At 44.6% G+C, this 20253-nt stretch overlaps 1 protein-coding gene across 2 annotated transcripts; it reads left to right on the forward strand.

The window, feature by feature from the left end:
- The first annotated feature begins 5887 nt into the window (after nucleotides 1-5887).
- Nucleotides 5888-15401, forward strand: WBP2 (WW domain binding protein 2). 2 transcript variants are annotated; one of them, XM_032792895.2, is made up of 8 exons: nucleotides 5888-6086; nucleotides 7344-7452; nucleotides 7991-8126; nucleotides 10117-10209; nucleotides 10575-10712; nucleotides 10968-11090; nucleotides 12792-12868; nucleotides 13139-15401. In XM_032792895.2, exons 1-8 carry the CDS (start codon nucleotides 5905-5907, stop codon nucleotides 13190-13192), a joined length of 912 nt encoding a protein of 303 aa, XP_032648786.1. In that variant the 5' UTR covers nucleotides 5888-5904; the 3' UTR covers nucleotides 13193-15401. The 2 variants fall into 2 exon arrangements, with proteins under 2 accessions (XP_032648786.1, XP_074927887.1); XM_075071786.1 differs by lacking the exon at nucleotides 12792-12868 and having other exon boundaries at nucleotides 5900-6086; nucleotides 13139-13279.
- Nucleotides 15402-20253: the final 4852 nt, after the last annotated feature.

Here is a 20253-nt window from a genome sequence, read left to right on the forward strand (position 1 = left end):
ACATGTAAAGGGAAACAAATGACCTTTATGATCATGCAAACCATTTATATATACATCATGAACATCATCTTCTGCAGATACTTTGTAGGTCTGTAGCATTTGGGAAAGCAGAATATTCCTGTGGGCATTATGAGGCCAGTCCTGAATCCTTTACTTAGGCTAAATTCCAATTGATTTCCACTGAAACAGCTCTGGGCTGTCAATCTGCTTCTCAGTACTATAAAATATCCCAGCCAGTGGGATGAAATAGCTGCTAATGAGAGACTCCAGCACCATTCACTGGCTGGAGATCCTGAAATAGCAATAGCGGGTTTTATGAAAATTCACTTTGAATAGATAGTTTCTTATCTAGGAACTATTAATTTAGTTAATTAAGGCATCACTGCCGGTTTCCTTTTCTGTTATAATCACATCCCTACTTTCCTAGGAACTTTAGTAGCATTAAAATCCCAAACTCCTAAAAGACTCCAGTTAGTGCAGGTCCTTTTTAATTATTAATGTACCCCAGTGTAGTTTATAATGGGTTTTAAATGATTAATAGATGTGATAAGTTGTAACAGATGTAAACAGTATGTGTTATAGAAGATTGTTATAAGCACATCAGTAGAAACTGTTCTAGATAGTTGTAAGCCCTGGTTATAAACAACCTATTAGATTCTGACAATCTGTAACCTTTCATTAGCTATATATTAAAACATCTGTTAATTATGTATTAACCATTTATAAATGTATCCTTAATATAAAGGATGGTGGAGAATCCCTTCTGAAAAAGGTGGAAAGGAAAAGAGAATTTTCAAGAGCACATTTTTCAAGCCACCTTCTCAAATGTGCCCTGGAGATATACAATAGCTGGAATGAATTACTGTCACATCTATGCACTGCAGTAGCTTCATCTCCTACCTGTCTCAGTCTCATATACATTGCTATGAGTTAATTTTCTCTGATATTAGTTTATCATCTACCTCCTAGAGCTTGCATTATAAAAAAAAAAGAGACCTAATGTACTGTATTTATGTAGAGAAAATAATTGGGTCAAATTCACCACTGATGTAATCCACTTCCAGTAGGGATGAATTTGGCCCATCAAATGCTAAGATGGAGTTAAAGCTGTAAATATATAGAAATATATTCATGGAAAAAACCTTTATAAAGAGCTGTAATTAAAAAAGCAGTCCAAAGGCCAGGAAATTCACAGTTAAAATTACAGGTACATCTCCCAATATGGAGGCCTGATGAAATGTACCCACTCCCCTTCTGAAAATAGTCAAAGGCTTCAGTCCTCTGAAGGCCAACAGCTTCAGGAGATCTGGGTTCTGTTCCCAGCTCTACCAGAAGCCTGCTGGATGGCATTGGGCAAGTCACTTCCCAGGTATATGCTGCAGCTTCCCCATCTGTAAAATGGACATAATGATCCTTACCTCCTTTGTAAAATACTTTTGAGATCTACTGATGAAAAGTGCTAGATATAGATAGATAAATATATAAGAGCTAGGAATTATTATATGGTGATTTTTGAACTATTACGAGATAGTAAAAAAAATTAGCAAATTCTTCAAGGAGTGCAAACACCTTGGATGAAATCTTGACCTTGTTTAAGTCTATGGGTATTTTGCTATTGATTTCAATGGGGACAAGTGTTCACTTCTTAATGTTTTTAACTCCTGTTTCTGAAACACTCTGTCTTTTTTGTGTCTGACTTTGCATAAAATCTCTAATGTGGCATGAGACAATATTTGTGCCATTTCATGTGGATTGCTTTAGGTTTTGGCAAAGCTAAAGGTGATTAGGATTGGAAATGGCTATATAAGCAAAACACTAGATTCAACCTTCATAGCAGAGAAGCTATCCATAATGTAGTGAGAGGGAAAAATAAGATATTAATCTCTGTACTTCTGCTTAATATGTGCAGTAAGGGCTCTAGGACACTTGCTTAAGTCTTTATCGGCTAATATAGCCTTCTCTCATGGGCCCAATTCTGACTGTGTTACTCGACCAAAGCTCCCATCAGCTTCAACAGGAGTTTTGCCAGAGTGTGGGCTGCAGGAGTGGGCCCCTGGTTCCATCTGTGTATCAAAGAAGATGACTTAATTCCTTACTAGAATGAATGTGTCTTTGGCAGAGGGTTCGTTATACAAAGGTGGGCATTCTTCATTCTCCCAGTTGCCCATAGCAAAGATGTATGTCACACCCCCTGTCTGTGGTACTCATTCAGGAGATTAATCAATTAGGCTGATTCTAAATTTTTGTCTTTCCCCTATGTATCTGCATAACTTTTCCCCCATCCTGGGCTTCAGCGGTGAAGGCAGCGTCAGTAATCAAGAGGCAATGATGTCTAGCAGTTAGAGCAGGGAATTGTGAGTTGGAAGAATTGGATTCTGTTCCTAGTTCTTCCACTGACTTGCTGTTTGACACTGGGTGAATCACTTAACCATTCCAAACCTCTTTTTCCCAGTTTGTGAAATGGGGATACTAATACCCGGCTTTGGAAAGGGCTTTGAGAACCACTGTTGAAAGGTGCTATAAAAAAGGGAAGCATTATTATATTACCCTCCCCATGGATGGAAGAAAATGCTGATTTAAGACTTCAGAACCACTCCATAAGCAGCCACAAGGGTAGTGCAGAAATGCAGTGCATGGCAGGAAGCTATTGACACGGGCCTTTCTCAGCCCTGTGATAGTTGCAACTTCTGTTGTACCTGGTATACCTGCTTACCTCCATGCCTGAACTCGGCCTATTCTTGCCAGTCTCTGGCAGGTTGGAGAGGATGAGTTCCAAGGTCAGCCATGAAACCAATGCCCTGCCCTAACCCTAATACTATCCACTAGGCCCCAGAAGTAATTGGTATGTCCATGACATGAAACAGCAGGATTTTTACAGAGAACCTGCTGTAAATGATCTTCCACATTTGCCTGCAATAACTTGTGAAAGTAGCTTTAATAAAAGGCAGCAGTTGAGTTGATTCATTTTATCCCAGCTATACAATTTGCTGCATTTTAAGATGAATATCCCCTGCCTATTTTTTCAGTCCATTTGAAAGAAAGATAAACTCTCATGGTTCAGGGCACAAACCAAACTCTAACTATCAGGGATAGGAAGAAAGTTCTGTCAGCAGTTTATTCAATAACTTCCCTCTTCAAGATTCCTCTGGTGCATCTGATAGTATTTGGAGACAGGGTACTGAATTCAATGGACCACTGGCCTGATCCAGGATTGAAATCCCTGTGTTCCTAACATGCATGCGGTGTAAACTGGAATGATCAGGAAATTCACACTGAACCAAGCCTGGATCTATCCTCTGCTTTTCCATAAGCAACAGGATATATCCAATAAGCGGCTGTTTAAACAACATTGTGCAATTCTGAGTGTCTCCTTTTTCTTGAGCAATTTTCGCCTCACACAGTTATCATCTTTTTACTTAGTAATTTTTTAGGTATACAATTACTGTATTAAAGTGTGTGAGGAAACTGTAACAATAATATGCTATTAAAGAATGTTAACTAACATTAAACAGTGTACAAACATCATACTGGATTGTCTTTCCTTACAAAACAAAACGACTGAATTATCTGGCCATCTTGTCATTGATTGTTCAGGGTTTTTTTAATGCTGGATAAGACAATGGAGATTTGTTTCCAAGTGACGATGGTTATCAGCAATCATCTTGCAGCAATAGGGACTGACCACATCCATAGTGCAAACAGGAGCTTTCTCTGTCTGCTCCACCAGTCATCTGAATTCTGATCCAGCCATCAACTAGGAATCAGAAATAGCTCTGTCTCCATTTTATCTCAGTCCATGCTCTGCTCTCTGGTAGATCCTGCCAACTACACCAAATATCACTGGTGGTTTTGCAATGTGATGTACAAACAGTTCTCACTTATGGGATTGTAAACTGGATGTGAGCCCAGAAAATATGAGTGTTTTTGCCACTACTGAGCCAGCTAGGAAATTTCCTTAGAAAAACCATGGCGTGAACTACAACAAAATACATTGGTTCAAAAATAACTTGTAACTCACACCGTGCCAAAGCGCTTTACAAACCTAAACGCTTACTCGCGAAGTGCAGCTTCTCAGCAGGACACAAGCAACACCGCAAATCATTTTAAGCAAGGACGAGTGCAGTGTCCAAGTCAACCATTTCTTGCCAGTTCCAATCTGGTCAGAAGCAAATGTTAGCAGAAGATATTTATGTTTCCAAACACTCTTATACCTACTACTATAATATAGAAAAATATAGACCCAATGGGGTTTAATAGAAAAGAGAAAATCTGAACTGCCTTTTTAGCTCAGTTCTCTGTTGAGGCTAGTGATGGTTAAAAGCTAACAATTTGCCTCTTGTTCCCAAATTAATCCTGTGGAGAATTTGTAGTATAATAATATACCCAGCTCTAACCAGTCCTCTGCTCATTAATTCCACAAAACAGAGTCTCAAGCACACTGAGGCTGAGCATCTGAAAGAGGAATTTGGAAATTAATTTCTTGTTCATTTAAAAAATATGTTATGCTCCAGCAATTCTTTTTGTCCCTCCACTGCTCTGAGTGGAGGAACTTACTTGTTGCTGGGGAGAGCAGTAGGCAAAGCAAGATCCACAAAACAGATCTAATCCAACCCAACCAAGCAACTAACTTCTCCTTTATATTTAATACTATTTCTAAGTTGTTCACTGGCTGTTTTCTTTCCTCCCAGTTCCTTCTTCGTTGGTGACACTTGTTTTTAGTAAAAGTAGTAACAATTTATTTAAGTCTAGGATAGGGTGACCAGATGTCCTGATTTCATAGGGACAGTCCCAATTTTGGGGTCTTTTTCTTATATAGGCTCCTATTATCCCCTATCCCCTGTCCCAATTTTTCACATTTGCTGTCTGGTCACCCTAGTCTAGGACCATAGCTCCCTACAGGACTTTTCAGGCTGCAATGCTCCCAATGTGATGCAAATTCAAGTATCTCCGTGTTGTGTTGGTACAGCCTTGTGGAGTCCTGCACATCCAGGGTCAGGCATTGATTTAATTAGATGTACCTGAATATTTGGATGCTAATTTCTAAATTGTATTTTTAAATTTATTTACCGAAATTTTGGTTATTGCTCTGTGTGTGTGTGTGCGCGCGCGCGCGCTTAATAATGTTTTATGGGAGAAGTATGATGTCATGATGGAGATGTTTGTGGCCAGAGAGTTGTTTGCACCAGCCTGCAGGGTGATGTCGGGGCATCACAAGACACTGACTCCTCCATGTGGGAGCCTGTGCAATGTGATGGGGCAACATGTTGACTTCTTGTGGATCCATGACCTGAGATGTTTTTGGGGCCAATGAGCAGTGGGTGTGAGATACGGGGCTATGGGCCTGCCAGAGGAGAGGGATCCCAGCCCCTTTGGAAGGACAAGACTCCTACAAACTACAGGGCACTCCAACATGGCCACACCCCTGACTACATGCATCCGACAAAGTGGGTATTCACCCACTAAAGTTCATGCTCCAATACGTCCCTTAGTCTATAAGGTGCCACAGGACTCTCTGCTGCTTTCACAGATCCAGACTAACACGGCTACCCCTCTGATACCCCTGAAAAGCACCTTCTCCCTAAGAGTGCAAGAAAGACCCCATGCAACCCCACCCCATCAGCAGCCTTGGGGAACGTGTGCAGCTCGGGAAGCAGAAGGCCGGCCTAAGGCCACCTGCTACAGACCAGCGTGCCACACTCCAAGCCCCTTGGAGCAGACCATGGCGACTACGTGCAAGTGCCCAACTCTGTGTTACCCATATCCCAGCAAGCAACAATCTACCGCTAAGAGGCCCATGGGAACTACAGATCCCAGCATGCAACACTCCACCTCTAAGGGACCCCTGGGAACTACAGGTCCCAGCATGCCACGCGCCCGCCTTCGTGCCGTGCCTTGCCGCTTTGCATGCTGGGCGATTCGGTCTCTGCACATCCCACCCCAGGGCTTTCTCGCTGCGCAGGCGCGGTGTCTCATCCCTTGGCCCGTGTCCGGCCGCAGCGGGAGGCCCAGGAGCGAGCCGCGGAGGCCATGGCGCTGAACAGGAACCACTCGGAGGGCGGCGGCGTGATTGTCAATAACAGCGAGAGGTGGGAGCCCCCCCTTTTCCCTGGGGGGCCGTTACCAGTGGGCAGTTCGAAGGGGGGGTCACGTGGTCCCCCCCGTGTGGCTGGGTGAGATCAGGGCCCCCACCCTGCTAGCAAGCGCCGCGTGGCTCACCAGCCCCGTCCCCCCCACTGCTGGCGCCCCCCCGCCCCATGGCAGCTCCATCGCCACGCCCCCTCCCGCCCCCGCTCACCCGCTGCCGCCTGCCTGCACATACCTGCCCGGGCGCGCTGCCCGGTAGTTGGGGCTCAGGCTCATCCCTCTTGCCCTGTTCCTTGTGCGGCAGAGGTGGCAACCCTCCTTTTGGGAGCTTGTGGGCTGCCATGGTGACCTCTGGGCAGCAGCAGGAATGGAGCCCCAGGTCCTTGCAGAGCCTGCTCCTTCCCATCGTACTGTGCTGCTGGCGCTGGCTCGGCAGATTCGCCTGTCCAGAGCTGGTGCTGGCGCTGCTGGGAGCTGTGCTCTTTCCTGGGTAGATCATCTAGTGCAATGGACCCCAGGCAGCATCCATCTCCCACCCCTCTCCACCTGCTCTGACTGTCAGAACTCAGACTCTAGTGGGGTTTAAATCCGTGTATCCCTCTCTGCCATTCAACAATCTTGTGCCCTTCGAAAGTTGCTCTTTCCTTTTGCTTTTGTTATTTTGTTAGTGGAGGTTGTCCTTCTCTAACATAGAGAGCACCCCTGTTCTGCTACAGCAGGGTACTTTACTTCTCATGGCTCCTGTCCTCTGGGGCCTGTCCAACACTCAGTTTTTGTACAATTTTTCTGCTGAAGCCTGTTCTACACGTGGATTTCACTACTTCGATTAGGAGTGGGATCTCACACCAATATAGTTTAATCCAGGTAACCACTTGCTATCATGGACGCAGTTATACCTGTATAAAGGACGTATAACTGCATCCACTCTAGGAGTTGCACTGATTTAACTTACCGGTTTCTAAATCAAAATAGCTAAATCTGGGAGCTGCGGGGGCAGTATGTGGAGCCCCCTGGCTGCCCCTATGCATAGAAGTTGGAGCGGGGACATGCCACTACTTCTGAGAGCTGTGTGGGGTGGGATGAGTCCTGGACCCCTTCCCCGGCGGGAGCTCAAGGGACGGATTAAAACATCTGGAGGGCTGGATGCGGTCCCCGGGCCATAGTTTGCCCACCCTGATACAGGCCATCAAATTTACACAAACTGCTCCTCTGGATCAAGTCCTAATAATGTGCCTCTTCTTTCCTTTGCTTGTTGGTAGCATTTTGATGACCTATGACCACGTAGAAATTGCATTCAGTGATATGGAAAACATGCCAGATGCCTTCAGAGGGACCAAGAAAGGAAGTGTCTTCTTGACTCCATTTAGAGTAAGTAGTTTTCATAATGGGATCGGACACTTTAATAGAGAGTGGCAGAGAAACCTTCCTGGTTCCTGAAAGTATGGTTATCTAGCAACCCTTGAAAATGGATGATCTTTGGATCTCAGCGGCATTATGAATGCATTGTAAATACTTTGTCAAAAGACATAAATACTGATTAGTTCCTGCAAGCAGCTGTGTAGCCTGGCAAGGATCATCAGGAACTGAAAAGCAAATGCTTAATGCATCAGTTAAACTAATAATCATAACCATCTGGAGAGCAGCAAGCTGACTAGAAATCAGGAGGAGAGAGATCATAGCTAGTGTATGCTTCTGGAAGGCACATCACATTATTGCCTCATAGCCTCAGCTTTCAGGCGTCTTTCTGCTGTTCTGGAGATCTTGTGACCTGCAGGGCTGATTTAAAGCTCCAGGCGTGGGAAGCAGTTTCAGCTCATTGAGCTCCATTTTCTCACAGTAAATTGTCTCTATGCTTCATGCTTGTTTCAAATGTCGCTTACTATGAGTTTGCTCCTTTTCCCTGCAGGTTATTTTTGTGTCCAAGGGAAAGGATCCTATGCAGTCTTTCATGATGCCCTTTTATTTAATAAAAGATTGTGAGATTAAACAGCCTGTCTTTGGAGCAAATTATATCAAGGGGACAGTGAAAGCAGAGACAGGAGGTATGTAATTTTTGGTTACAGTAATGCTAAGATAGTTACCTAGCATCAGATTCAGAGAAATATCAAGTTTAGGCATTGAGCTAAAGTGGGTATTATCCAAATGGCTTAGTATTCAATACTATTAAAATGTATTTCTTTAAAAACCGTAAGAAAAAATGTCTCTCCTTTCCTTTTCTCCCTGTCCAGTTACAATGAATTGGTCTGTTCCAGAAACTGATCTAATTTCCACTCTCTGTTCCGAATGTTAAAGTTCAATTGGCGAAATGATCTCATTGACGAAACATCCTTAAGTGGCTCATAACAGAGAGAAGGTCATGGCAGCAATGTTCTAAGGGATGTCGATAAGCTATGGCCTGTTGAGATAACCCGTTCAATCCCTGTCCAGATGATTCTTTGCTAAACTTCTCTGCTTCTTCCTAAATCCACATTCACTTTCAGACAAGTAACCAGAAACAGTTGTCCATCACAAATCTCTTGTGTAGCTCAAGGAAAGGTTGTGTTATTGCCACAAGACACTTTAGTAGTAAAAACCATCTCATGTCACTTTATTTTAACAGGAAACTGAATAAATGGGCATTACATGTTCTATTTCAGGCTTGAAAGGGAAGAAGCAATCTTGAAACTGGGGAGGCTGGTTTTAAAGGGGAACTTACATACTTGAGTGAACCTGGAGAGACGGGGAAAAGATTTGTACAAATACATATTTACCCAGTGCTACTTGTGTTCCTTCTTCACTGGGTATGGCTACACTCGCACTTCAAAGGGCTGCCGCGGCAGCGCTTTGAAGTTTCGAGTGTGGTCGCAGCGCCAGCGCTGGGAGAGAGCTCTCCCAGTGCTGCACGTACTCCACATCCTCTACGGGTGTAGCTTGCCGCGCTGGGAGCCACGCTTCCAGCACTGCGGCACTGTTTACACTGAGGCTTTATAGCGCTGTATCTTGCAGCGCTCAGGGGGGTGTTTTTTTCACACCCCTGAGCGCGAAAGTTGCAGTGCTGTAAAGCGCCAGTGTAGCCATGGCCACTGTTACTGGAAACCTGTAATTTGATAACCTCTCTCATCCCCAGCTCGATTTCTTTTGCTTACTCTGGCACTGAAGTCATAATCCTGTGCTTAGGACACCACAATCTGTGATCCTGGAAATCAGCATTATAGCTTCTGTGCAGGATCAAAAAGGACAAACCAGCCTGTGAGGGGGTGCACACAGTGAGAACAAACCCTGAAAACCATGTCAAAGACAAAAAGATTTGCCTAAAATCTGTGTGAGCCTTTCCCAGAGGAGTTCTCCTTTAATAGGAATGTTACTATAACGCACACAAGCATCTCAGGTTTAGTTCACAAAGTAATTTAATTTTCCTATTCTACCACTGACACTGATTCATCTCTGATGTGGTGCTGGGATGTTTGGGCTGCTCTTGTTTGTTTTTTTTTAAGCCTGAAACGTCACTCATATTTTTTTATCCTATCCTAGAACATCTTTCTTGGACTCTGTAGTAGCTTTAAATTGCCCAGGTCTTTCATACCATTTATGCTGTTTGCTCCATTGGGTACTCAACACTCCTGTCTAATTTATAGCTAATGATTGACTAGCTGTAAAGGCTTTTTAGCAAACTGGATTAACACAATCCTTGTTTTCTGCACTAATCCTGTACTGAACCAGAGCAAATCTCATGCTGCTGGTGTCATTGCCAATCACTGACAGACTATGACAATAGGCACAACTTCAGCAACCTCTGATTCGTGCTCCAACTTCAGGTACCCCTTGACCTGAAACACCCATGGCCAACGTGTATTTTTCTAATCAGAGCATAATTATGCCGATCCTGTCCTTTTACTGCAGGCTTTTAAGATATTTGGGACAAAGCTAAAGTACTTTAATGTGGTATGTCTATATAGATCCCTCACACACAACAACAATTGCCTCATAGCAGGGAGGCTAAATAACATTGAAAAAGATTCTCCTCTTTCAGTTGATTTATTTTCTTCTCTGCAGGTGGCTGGGAAGGATCTGTAACGTTCAAGATGACTTTTTCTGCTGGGGGTGCAATTGAGTTTGGACAGCGTATGCTGCAAGTGGCATCTCAAGGTACTGAAAGTTTTGGTTTTAACAAGAAGGCATAATCAGGTAATGGGAGAGGAGGAGCTGGCTCTTTTGTGTCGGCTTGTTACAAGCATAGGGTGCATGTGTCCTTCTTAGAATAAGGTATGGCAGGATGGGTTAAAATATTTTTGAATTTCAGCCGGTAACGGGATTTCACTTGCTTTTTCTTAAAAAAATAAAATAAAAAAAAAATCATTAATTTTACTCATCTGGTCAGTTGTAGATCTGCTTAGCCTATTGCACTCGTCTCCGAGTTTGTCTGGTTTACTGCTGTGAAGAGGTCGGATCTGTCCTGACCATGATTCAGTCCTTGTGGATCTGGTAGAATCAACTTGCTTTTGTTTTCACAGCCTCTAGAGGGGAAGCTCCCAGTGGAGCATATGGTTATTCCTACATGCCGAATGGAGCTTACGCCTTTGCGCCACCTGCAGCCAATGGGGTGTACGGTCCCCCTCCACCAGGATACCCCTACCCACCACCACCTCCTGGTGAGTCTGTGAATTGAATAAGGAAATCTTTCCAGTGACCAAATCAAAGCAGGTTATGGCAGAGAGGAAGGTGGATGTATGTTTGGAGGTAACGTCTGGCTTGTTTTCAAGTTTGGTTCGGCGCCTTATGCAGTTTAAGCTCCTGATCTTATTTAATTGTATTTAGTTTTCAGCCTTGTTTTGGCTGTATATGGTCCATGGCTGACCCAAAGGAGCTGTTCCTACAATATTTTCATTTTCTTTCTTTCCAAGCAGAGTTTTACCCTGGTCCCCCCATGATGGATGGAGCCATCGGTTACATGCAGCCTCCACCACCTCCTTACCCTGGGCCCATGGAGCCTCCAGTCAGTGGCCCAGACCTTCCTTCCACTCCTGCAGGTGAGAACTGTGTCCAGTGGATTAGCTCAGACCTTTGCAATGTTAGTAGCATCAGTCACTGAGAATGAGTTGATCTGCTACATTCCAGTATCATTTCTCTTCTCTCTACGATGGCCATGTAGAAACATGCAGCACATAGTTGTCTGTGGAGCATAATGAATATGAGCAAAAGCGTTAAAATGTGATTCTCTTCTGAAAAGTAACATTTAAAATTGGCATAATCAAGGTTTCATGTACATCATCTTTTGGTGCTTTCAGAAACAACCTGCTCCATTTACAAGTTAAAATATATCTTTTTCCTAACTGCCAGTCTTGCAAACTCAGTTCAGTCTGATGGCCAACCTGGGGTCTTTCCAACAAGTTGATCATCAACAAATATTCTGCAGGTGGATCAGTTTTCTGTTTCTGTGTCAGCCGGAAGAGAATCCAGCTTGTTTTCCAGTAGTGATGTTCATTCTGCAGGAGTTACAAAACAAAACAAAAGAGCAGTGTAAAAGCTTGTATTAGTCAGCAGATCTGACTCATAGATGCAGGAGTAGATTTGATGAGTAAGAAGGTCTTGGTGAGAACTGAATGCTTTTCAGAATAGAAATACTCTTATAAATAAGAGCTTTCAGCTACAGCAGGTCAATCGGAATCAGTATGACTGTCATTCAGTGAAATGGAACAATGAGTATGGATTTCTACCATGCTTCAGAGTTAAGCAGCATTTGTTTGGCACAGCTCTACCATTGTTTGCAGCATCCCATCAGAAAGCCAGAGGACTAAGCAGAACAAACCTTGTTAATCTTAGGTGCCCAGCTTTCATCTGACCTGCCCAAACTTCCCTAATTGAGGAAGTTGGATGAGAGACATATAATATAATAGAAATGAGTCTGAAGTCGGTCACAAAACTCAGACTTGTAGTTTCAATTAAATGAGGTTTCTCAAAGTGATTTGGGACATTTTCTCAAGTTCTTGCAGGTGAAATAGCTACAATCATGCAGAACAAACACTAAAATCACAGGAAGCGAATGCTAAATAAGTGACATTTTTAATACTGCTGGATCTCTGGTCTTTAAAGGAATTGGGAGTGGGGGAAGGGGCAGGGGGTGGGTTTAGCACACCTCTGGAACCTGAATCCATAGCTGTTCAGCTCAGGACTGGCACTTGGAAAATGTGGTGGATCCATGGGGCTGAACGTAAGACTTCAGAGTCAGGGGCAGCCACGTGATCCAGGCTGCTCTTGTGGATTAGCCTTTTCTAAGGAGTGAGTTCCCCACAGCTGCTATTAAAGCTTCATTTTTCTATTGCAAAAAGTCTTTGGATCATTGCCTTCGGGGAGCATTGCCTGTGATCGGCTGGTCTTCAAAAGCAGCTGTTAGCATTTGTTCCGTGGACAGAGCAAAACCCTGATGGCAACTGCAAGCTGATGTGGCAGGATATTATAGCTCCTTCAGTGCTGAGTCCCACACGACCTGGTGATCTCCCTGGCTTCTTACTGGGCAATCCTATAATGACTTGATTCCTCACCCTCTGCCGTTTGAAGGGGTCCCACTAACTATGTAGCTTTGTGGTGGTGTTGCCGCTTTGTAGATCAGGTAGGTACAGAACTGAGGGTTGGTCTAATACCTGGTAGGCAGAAACATGCTGGGCTTTTATTTGCTGATAGACGTTCCTTGCAGTGTTACCTAATCTTTAACCTGTGTTTGCTTGCAATAGCTGAAGCGAAGGCTGCAGAAGCTGCTGCCAGTGCTTATTACAGTCCAGTCAACCCTCATAATGTCTACATGCCCACAGTAAGTTTCACGCATTATTCTATATGTAATTAACAACTGTATGTTGACTTTGTAAAGGGGGACAGAGTCGCTCTAGAGAGAGTAGTAAATTTCACAGGAAATTAGATTAAATGTTCATAGTCTGGATAGTGATCATGTACGGATAGTAGAGGGTTAAAAGCAGCAATATTGATTGTGTAAATAGTCATTGTTCCTGTTGGAGAAGCAGGGTTTGTTTGATTTCCTAGCTGTGGATTTATGTTCCTTACATATTTTTCCCCTCTATTTTAGGACCAGCCTCCCCCTCCTCCTTACTTCCCACCAGAGGACAAGAAGACCCAATAAGCTAAAAAGGAACCTCTCCATGATGCATTGCTTCCTTATTTTCCATCTAGCTGAATCTTGGGGTGGGGTTTACAGCTTTAAGGAGTCAGTCTTCCCTCGAGGCAGGTAGATACACACACAGTGAAGGAAGAGATTTACAATGTTTTGCACTATCACTTGCAACCCTGAGGGTTTGTTACTCCCTGCTGTCAAATTTCTGCTTTTCCTGTGCCCAGTGATAGCTAGAATATCCATGACAGTTTCTCTTGCATCCCTTCTCCACCAGTACACTCAATATAGTCCTCCTTTCAATGAGGTGACTGTTCCAATTTTAAAGCTAACAGATCCCTAACACTGAAACAAGACTTGTCTTGACTCTAGAGAATTCCCTTCAGCCTGATGCATCTCATCTAGCTTTCATCTCCTCCATAATTGCATGGGGGAGGCTGCGGAGGGACCTCTGGGCTTCAGAAGGAAACTGATACCTATTGTACTTCTGTCCAGTGCTTAGGAAACTTCCCTCAGCAGGGACACCTGAAATATTGCTGTACTCCCACAAAGTGCACTGATGCATCCTATCTTGGTGCAGTCAAGTTTGATCTTTTGAGGAAATGTTTGACTGTCATTACAAGGCTGTGTAGTGACACCTACCTATACCTTGGATCTGTTGGGGGATTAGAATGTCCTGCTGTCTCTTTCCATGTAAGATGTGGGTCTTAAATCAGTAATCCTGACCATTCCTTTTCTAGTCATTAATGCACCTTGGTTTTTTTCTTTTCCTTTCCAATAGCGCAAGCTGCATTTTCTGACCAGTGATGCATCTTGCTGCTGTGATTAGACTGTTCAGTTGAGGTGGGTGTGGAGATAGTTGTGTAAACTCCACCCTACAAGGATTTGGGAATTGTGTGTGTCATTCTGACTTGGATGGGAGAGCATTTTGCCCCTGACCGGGTGGAGCTGAAATATCATCACACTCTGCTTTCCTGATGCTTCCACCCACCCCTGCAAAATGTTTCCCAGATGCATCCTCTTCTGCTAGTATAACCAGGAGCATGTGGGAAAGAGTCGCAGACTGATGACTCTGTTCTATGGTTCATTCCCTTTGTGAGACTGAAGACAGTCTTGTTGCACCGTGGAAAGACTGAGGGCCTGATTCTTCTCTCATGTTGGTTTTAACTTCATTGTAATGTCATCAAATTCGTTACTGCTCATTTTTTCAAGAGGGCGATCAGAATCTGACCCTGAGAGGGCTGCGTTTCCTAGATTTCCTTCAACAGAAGGAAACACAAGTGCTGAGATTCCTGTCTCTGGAGTGCCGAGTTACCAAGCCAGCGTCTCTGTAGTCGCTGACAGGAGGCCCTCCTCCAACACTTCAGAACCGATTTGATTCCTGAACATCCTGGCTTGTTTGGTATACTCCAGCTGACTTGAGCTCCGTGATAAAAGTTCACATGCCAGTCCTGTCTTTCCAAGTTAGCGGCAGTTGTAAATCACCTCCCATCACTATAGCAATGGCACTCCAAGCAGAAGTATGTAGAACAATGTGTTCACTTGCAGTTGGATTTAATTTTTGGAACTAGCCCTGCGGTGCTGGTTATCCAGGAGAAAGCAGTGTAGCACGGCTTAAGAACTTTCCTTTTTTTCATTGCTGGGCCATTGGTTAGTGCTCCCAGACCAGCTATGAATTTAATTTATAAATAACACTAATCTTGTGCTTTCACTTGGGCTTTTCAGCTCCATTAGAGATTCAAGCATGCTTGTTCTATAATGTCATTTTTGATATTGATTTCAGTAGCAGTCACTGCAGGACTTGGAACCTCTGTGGGACCGATCAGTAACCAGCTGGGGGAGAATCCTGCAGACTTGCATATGAATCAGATTTGTAGAGTTCCTTTGGGAGAGCAGTGCACAGCTCTTCCAAGCAAGTGTGCTGAAAGATCATGTGGTAAGGAAGCTTGCTGAAGTTTACTGCATGCAACATGCACGAAAGACAAGGCCCACCTCCTGTTTTCTTTTAGTTTGATCTGAAAGCTTTCTAGCCGACTGGTCATATTGCTGGTCTGTGCACTGACTTTTCTAGATTTGCTGTTGAAATTGCAGTGATGTAAAGAAGTGGGTATTTTAAAAAAAGTATTTATTTTGAAGTTGAATTAATATATTAATGTTTTAAAAAGTTCTGAATGCAGATTTTGTTTTGCTGAGACTGTGAAGTAAAGATAAATTCGCTTGATGCTCTCTGTGCCTGTGCATTTGTGTGTCACACTGGCCTCACCACAGGCAGTGGGATGGAAGGATTGTCTTGCATGTAAAGCACAGGGCTGGCAGTCAGGAGACCTGGATCCTGTTCTTGGCTCTGCCACACATTTCCTGTGTGACATTGGGTGAGTCACTTAATCTGTCCTCAGCTTCCCTGTTTCTAAAATGGAGATGATGGGTAACATTTTCCAGAGGGCCTGAGAGTCTACTTCTCATTCCCCTAGATCGTTTAGGTGCTATTAGCCTTTCCTGGGCCAAATTCATTCATTAAAGTGCTCTGTGGTCCTTAGATGGAAGGTGTTGTAGAGTGACAGAGTATTCCAGTGAAGTATTAGCATAGGGTCTCCTCAGGCTTTGGGGACCCTGAATTCCTGGGATGACCGTTTTCACCCCTTTGTTCTCTAGGATGCAGTGACTTAGTCAGCTCTAGCGTGAAAAACCAGTGTGCTTGCTTAGGGCCAAACGCTGTGAGATGGTGAGCACCTCCAGTTCCAACTGAAGTGAGTGGGAGTTGAGGGCATTCAGGGTCTGGTCCATAGCAAGAAACCAGGAGCCTCAGCCCTACTCCTCTTCCTTTCTTTCTTCCTTCCTTGAGCTGTAACAAGCCACTTTAACACGCCTGATACTCACCCACTTACTGACATGACCATCTTCCAAACCCAAGTTTCTAGCTAGTGCATACTCAGCTCTGGCAACCTACCAGGCTATATTATTTATGTGACTTGAACCAGAGGCTTGCTTAGCTGTTGGGTTTTTCCCTAATGAGATGATGATGGGGAGGGGTGTGAGACAAGATGAAACGGCATCTTATAGCAAAGCAAGATCTGGTAAATCCTGTTTTATGGATTACATTTGTCATGAGTCTAATTTCAAAGCCGGTAACAACTTTTACTATCTTCCCGGAGTGTAGCCTTGGAGATGCCTCAAAACACTTCCCATGGCTCTAGCAGAGTGCTTTGTACTGCAGGGCTCCTACACTTGGTTTTTATGCCCTTCTGTGATTTTCTTTTGTCCAAGCACAGAAAATCCCAGGGAATTTACGGTTGGGTACGGTGCTGCCTGTGCTCCTGCCCCCTGGGCCTTTCCCTGCAGCTCTGGTATGTACTGTGTGACTCCACAGCCCCGATTAATCCTGCCTCTGCTGGATGTGCCCCAGAGAAGAAACACGGGCATGGGGCTCTACTGACAACTGGACCTGATGCTGAAAGTGAATGTCTTCCCTTGGGCCCTTTGCCAGCTCACTAAAGGGTCTCGCATCTAAAAACTGAGCGGGGAAGGTGTCTCCTCCCAAGTCCAGTCCAGTGGAGGTTCTGAGATAAGCAGGTAGAGAGTCATGGGTGCTAACAACTGGATGTGCTCCAGGGGGACGGAGCAAGTTGGGACCGGACAAATGTTTTCCATCTGAAGAATTGAAATCAGTTGGCTAAATCAGCGGTCTCTACCCCTTTTCGTTGCAGTTCCTCTTGCAATAGGTTGGAGAACAACTACGCTTCCCTCTCACCGTCCCCTGGCACAGATGTGAATCTGATTGAGGGGGCAATAGGGTGTGAGTGAAAGGATTTATGGAGCAGGGTGGATCATGGTCATAGCTGAGAAGATTTTTGCAGCAGTTCTGAATAGATTGGGGAGCTGTGAAGCTAGTGTGAGGAAGGCCCAAGATGTAGAGGATGCAATAGATGAGCTGTGAGATGATCAGGGCTTGGACCAAGATATTCAATTCAGTGGAGCTGCCTGGGTTTAACTAGGGTCAGATTTAATCAGAATCCATCAGATTCCGCAGTGAAAGCCACATAGAAATGGAGTCTTGTCTCTACACACGAGGAGTAGAACAAATAGAGAACACTGTACAAACCCAGTGATAGTCAGAGCCCTTTCCTCTAAAATGGCTGCTAACTCAACAGGCTGAGAAATCTTCCTCTCTCTTCCCCCCCACCCCCATGGCCACCAAATCTACAAGCTACTGGGAAGCCATGTTGAGTATTATGGCACAAGAAGAACACCTGCAGCTGCCTGTGGGAGACAGGGTGGCCTAGTGGATAGGTCTCTAAACTGGGAGTCAGGAGACCTGGATTTTCTATTCCTGATTCTGCCCCTGAGCTATTGTGTGACCTTAAGCGAGACACTTCATCTGTGTGTGTTACCCCATCTGGAAAGTGGGGGTAATGGTCTGTCTTTCCTTTGGAAAGCACTTTGGTAGCTACAGATGAAAAGCTCTAGGGAGAAGTTGCATCTTACTGTTACGGACCTGATGCAGAGGTAAGTGGCGTGGAAGCACTGCCTCCACTTGAAAGTGGGAGCAGAGGAGCAGGAAATGACATAAATTAGACATAGATCTAGTTTCAGCATGTTGGCTGGAGTTAGTTCTAAACCAGTGCTAAGTCAACATCATGTGATCCTAAAATCATACCATTGCAATGTGTCATTGGGACAGTCTTGTATTTTATGTGGTGTTTTTGTCCCTACTGAACCAATAAAAAGGTTTTTAGCCCCCCTCCCCTTCCCAGATTTTAGGAGCTTATTAGATCCTGAAGTCTGTAAGTGCTGATGGGAAGATAGCAATAACGGAGGCATCAGTGATTACAGCACAGGACCTGGAGTCAGTAGTTCTTCACCTGGCTCTGCTGCTTATTCTCTATTTGAGATTGGGTAAATCACTTAATCTCCTTGCCTCCGTTTCCCCATCTTTAATGTGGGAATATTTTCCCTGCCTCACTGGGGTGTAGTGAAGCTTAATGAATGTTTCTAAAATGCTTTGAAACCCTCTAATTAAAAACTGCTACTAGAAGAATTCTGAGTACTGTTGATTAATTCTCTCCCAACACCTTTGAAATATACAACTTTCTGCAACTCTGCTGCTGCCTTTTGCCTGCTGCTCTTGTTCTAATTCTGTGGACATCGGAACTAATCTGTGGTATCCCCATAGTAGTTATTAGTCGACTAGACGAACCTTCCACTTATCGAGAATGGGGAAACTAATTGGCTGAACTTCTGTTCTGACTCGCTATTTGAATGGTTCTGATAAGTGCGGATGCTTTTACTTCAGGGTCCATTCCAGCTCTGACAGATGCCTGCAGGAGTTGGTTCAGGCCCTCAGGTTGAAATGCTGGCGTTCGTTTTTGTTCGGAAAGTGGAACACTGGAAGCGAGGCAGACCGGTCCCAGCATGCGCACAGTCCTGCTGAGATCATAACAAACGCACTGTTGTTATCCTACTGAGCAGAACTGGTAATAAAATCTGTGTTTTGCATTAATTTACTTCCAGCTGGAGCAGCTGAATCATGTAACTCTGTCTCTGGGATTGCAGTGAAACAAGCCTGGCTAGCCAGCTACCCCATTCATATCCTGCATGTAGTTTTCCTTCCAGTGCTTGCAGGGTTGCTGCCTGCCTTCCTATAATCAGTAACTAATGGAAAAAAGCAATTGATTAGGTCTCTGGTGATGGAGGTGGTCTGATCTATAGGCAGTCACAGCCTGGGAAGCAGCCTTTGTTAGCAAATGCAAATTGGGACAGCAAGGGGCGAAGTTCAGCCTGAAATATTTGTGGCAGGCGTTGCAAGGAGCGTCCCTGTGAGTGACTCTCTCCTGATCCCCTCAGGTAAATGGGTTTGGTTGGTTTGGCTGCGTGTGTGAGTTTCCTGAGAGCAGCTGGAAAAAGGTTTGTATCATGCACATACATGTGTGGGATTGAGACACTGGGCGGGCGTCGGTGTGTTTGTTAAAATTGACTGGGATTGAGGGCTAGTTCCCAGGCTTAAGGCTTGGACTGAATCTGTGGAAGGAGGCTGATACGCTGGGGGTGGGTTTGAAATAGCTAGAGATGCATTGGAAAAGGAGGCATGTGAAACCTTGGGGCGGGAGCTTTGTGAATTGTCCTCCTGCTTGCAGTCCAGGGGCAAAAAATTGTGTCAGCATATAGAACATTGTATGCAATTATATTATATCCTTTAAAGTTGGGGAGTGCAAAGAGGGGAGCATGTAGACCTGTGAACTGTCTGGAGGGTGGGAAATAACACTCCTGTTGCTGTCATGCTGGGCACTGCTCACAGCTCCATTCACTCTTGAGTCATTTCTGTTACATTGAGCTGATCATGGGATTAAACTCGGAGTTGGTATTAGCGTCTCGCTTGTTCTGATCCTATCTGTTTGCTGCTGTGGCAAGTCATATGGTTAAATACTTCTGCTGCTGCTGATAATAGGTGGATGTGAAAAAGGGCTGTTTAATTGTGTGAGCGATAATGTACAGTTATGCCAGCCAATGGGGTGATCAAATCTCATGCTTTAGGGTGTAACCGATCATTGGAGGAGGGGGGTCAGGAAGGAACTCCACCCTACCCACTCCCATCTCCATAGGCAGCATTGAGTAATTGGCCACTTGTGCAATAGGATGCTTTCACTGAAGCAGCAGCAGGAATTGCTACTCTGGAGCAACAGGTATTGGCTCTTTCCTGGCTATGATTTGGTATGGAAAACCCCACCTTTCTAAAACTTCCCTTTACGCCGTTCAAAGGTAACTTTCAACTCTCTGCTGTGGGTCAGTGCAGTTAGCCTTGTAGAGCCTGGTGCTGACTGGCTGAGGGTATGTCTACACTGCGATAAAAAACCTGGGGCACCAAGTCTCAGAGCCTGAGTCAGCTGAGTCGGGCTCATGGGCTGTGGAGATAAAAATTGCAGTGCAGGTGTCTAGGCTCGACTCTGGGACCCCGCGATGGGGGGGAATGTGCCAGGCTCCAGCCTGAGTCTAGGTGTCTGCACTGCAATTTTATAACCCCACAGCCCAAGCCACACAAGCCTGACTTATCTGACCCGGGCCAGCCATGGGTGTTTTAC

The sequence above is a fragment of the Chelonoidis abingdonii genome, chromosome 13 (genome assembly GCF_003597395.2).
Source record: "Chelonoidis abingdonii isolate Lonesome George chromosome 13, CheloAbing_2.0, whole genome shotgun sequence".
Lineage (NCBI taxonomy): Eukaryota > Metazoa > Chordata > Testudines > Testudinidae > Chelonoidis > Chelonoidis abingdonii.

Bases quoted from the DNA above. Each gene is read 5' to 3' on its own strand.
- WBP2 (XM_032792895.2), top strand. From the start codon at position 5,905: ATGCTGGGCGATTCGGTCTCTGCACATCCCACCCCAGGGCTTTCTCGC. The intron at 7,453-7,990 runs GTAAGTAGTTTT...TTTTCCCTGCAG, and splicing joins TCTTCTTGACTCCATTTAGA to GTTATTTTTGTGTCCAAGGG. The intron at 10,713-10,967 runs GTGAGTCTGTGA...CTTTCCAAGCAG, and splicing joins CTACCCACCACCACCTCCTG to AGTTTTACCCTGGTCCCCCC.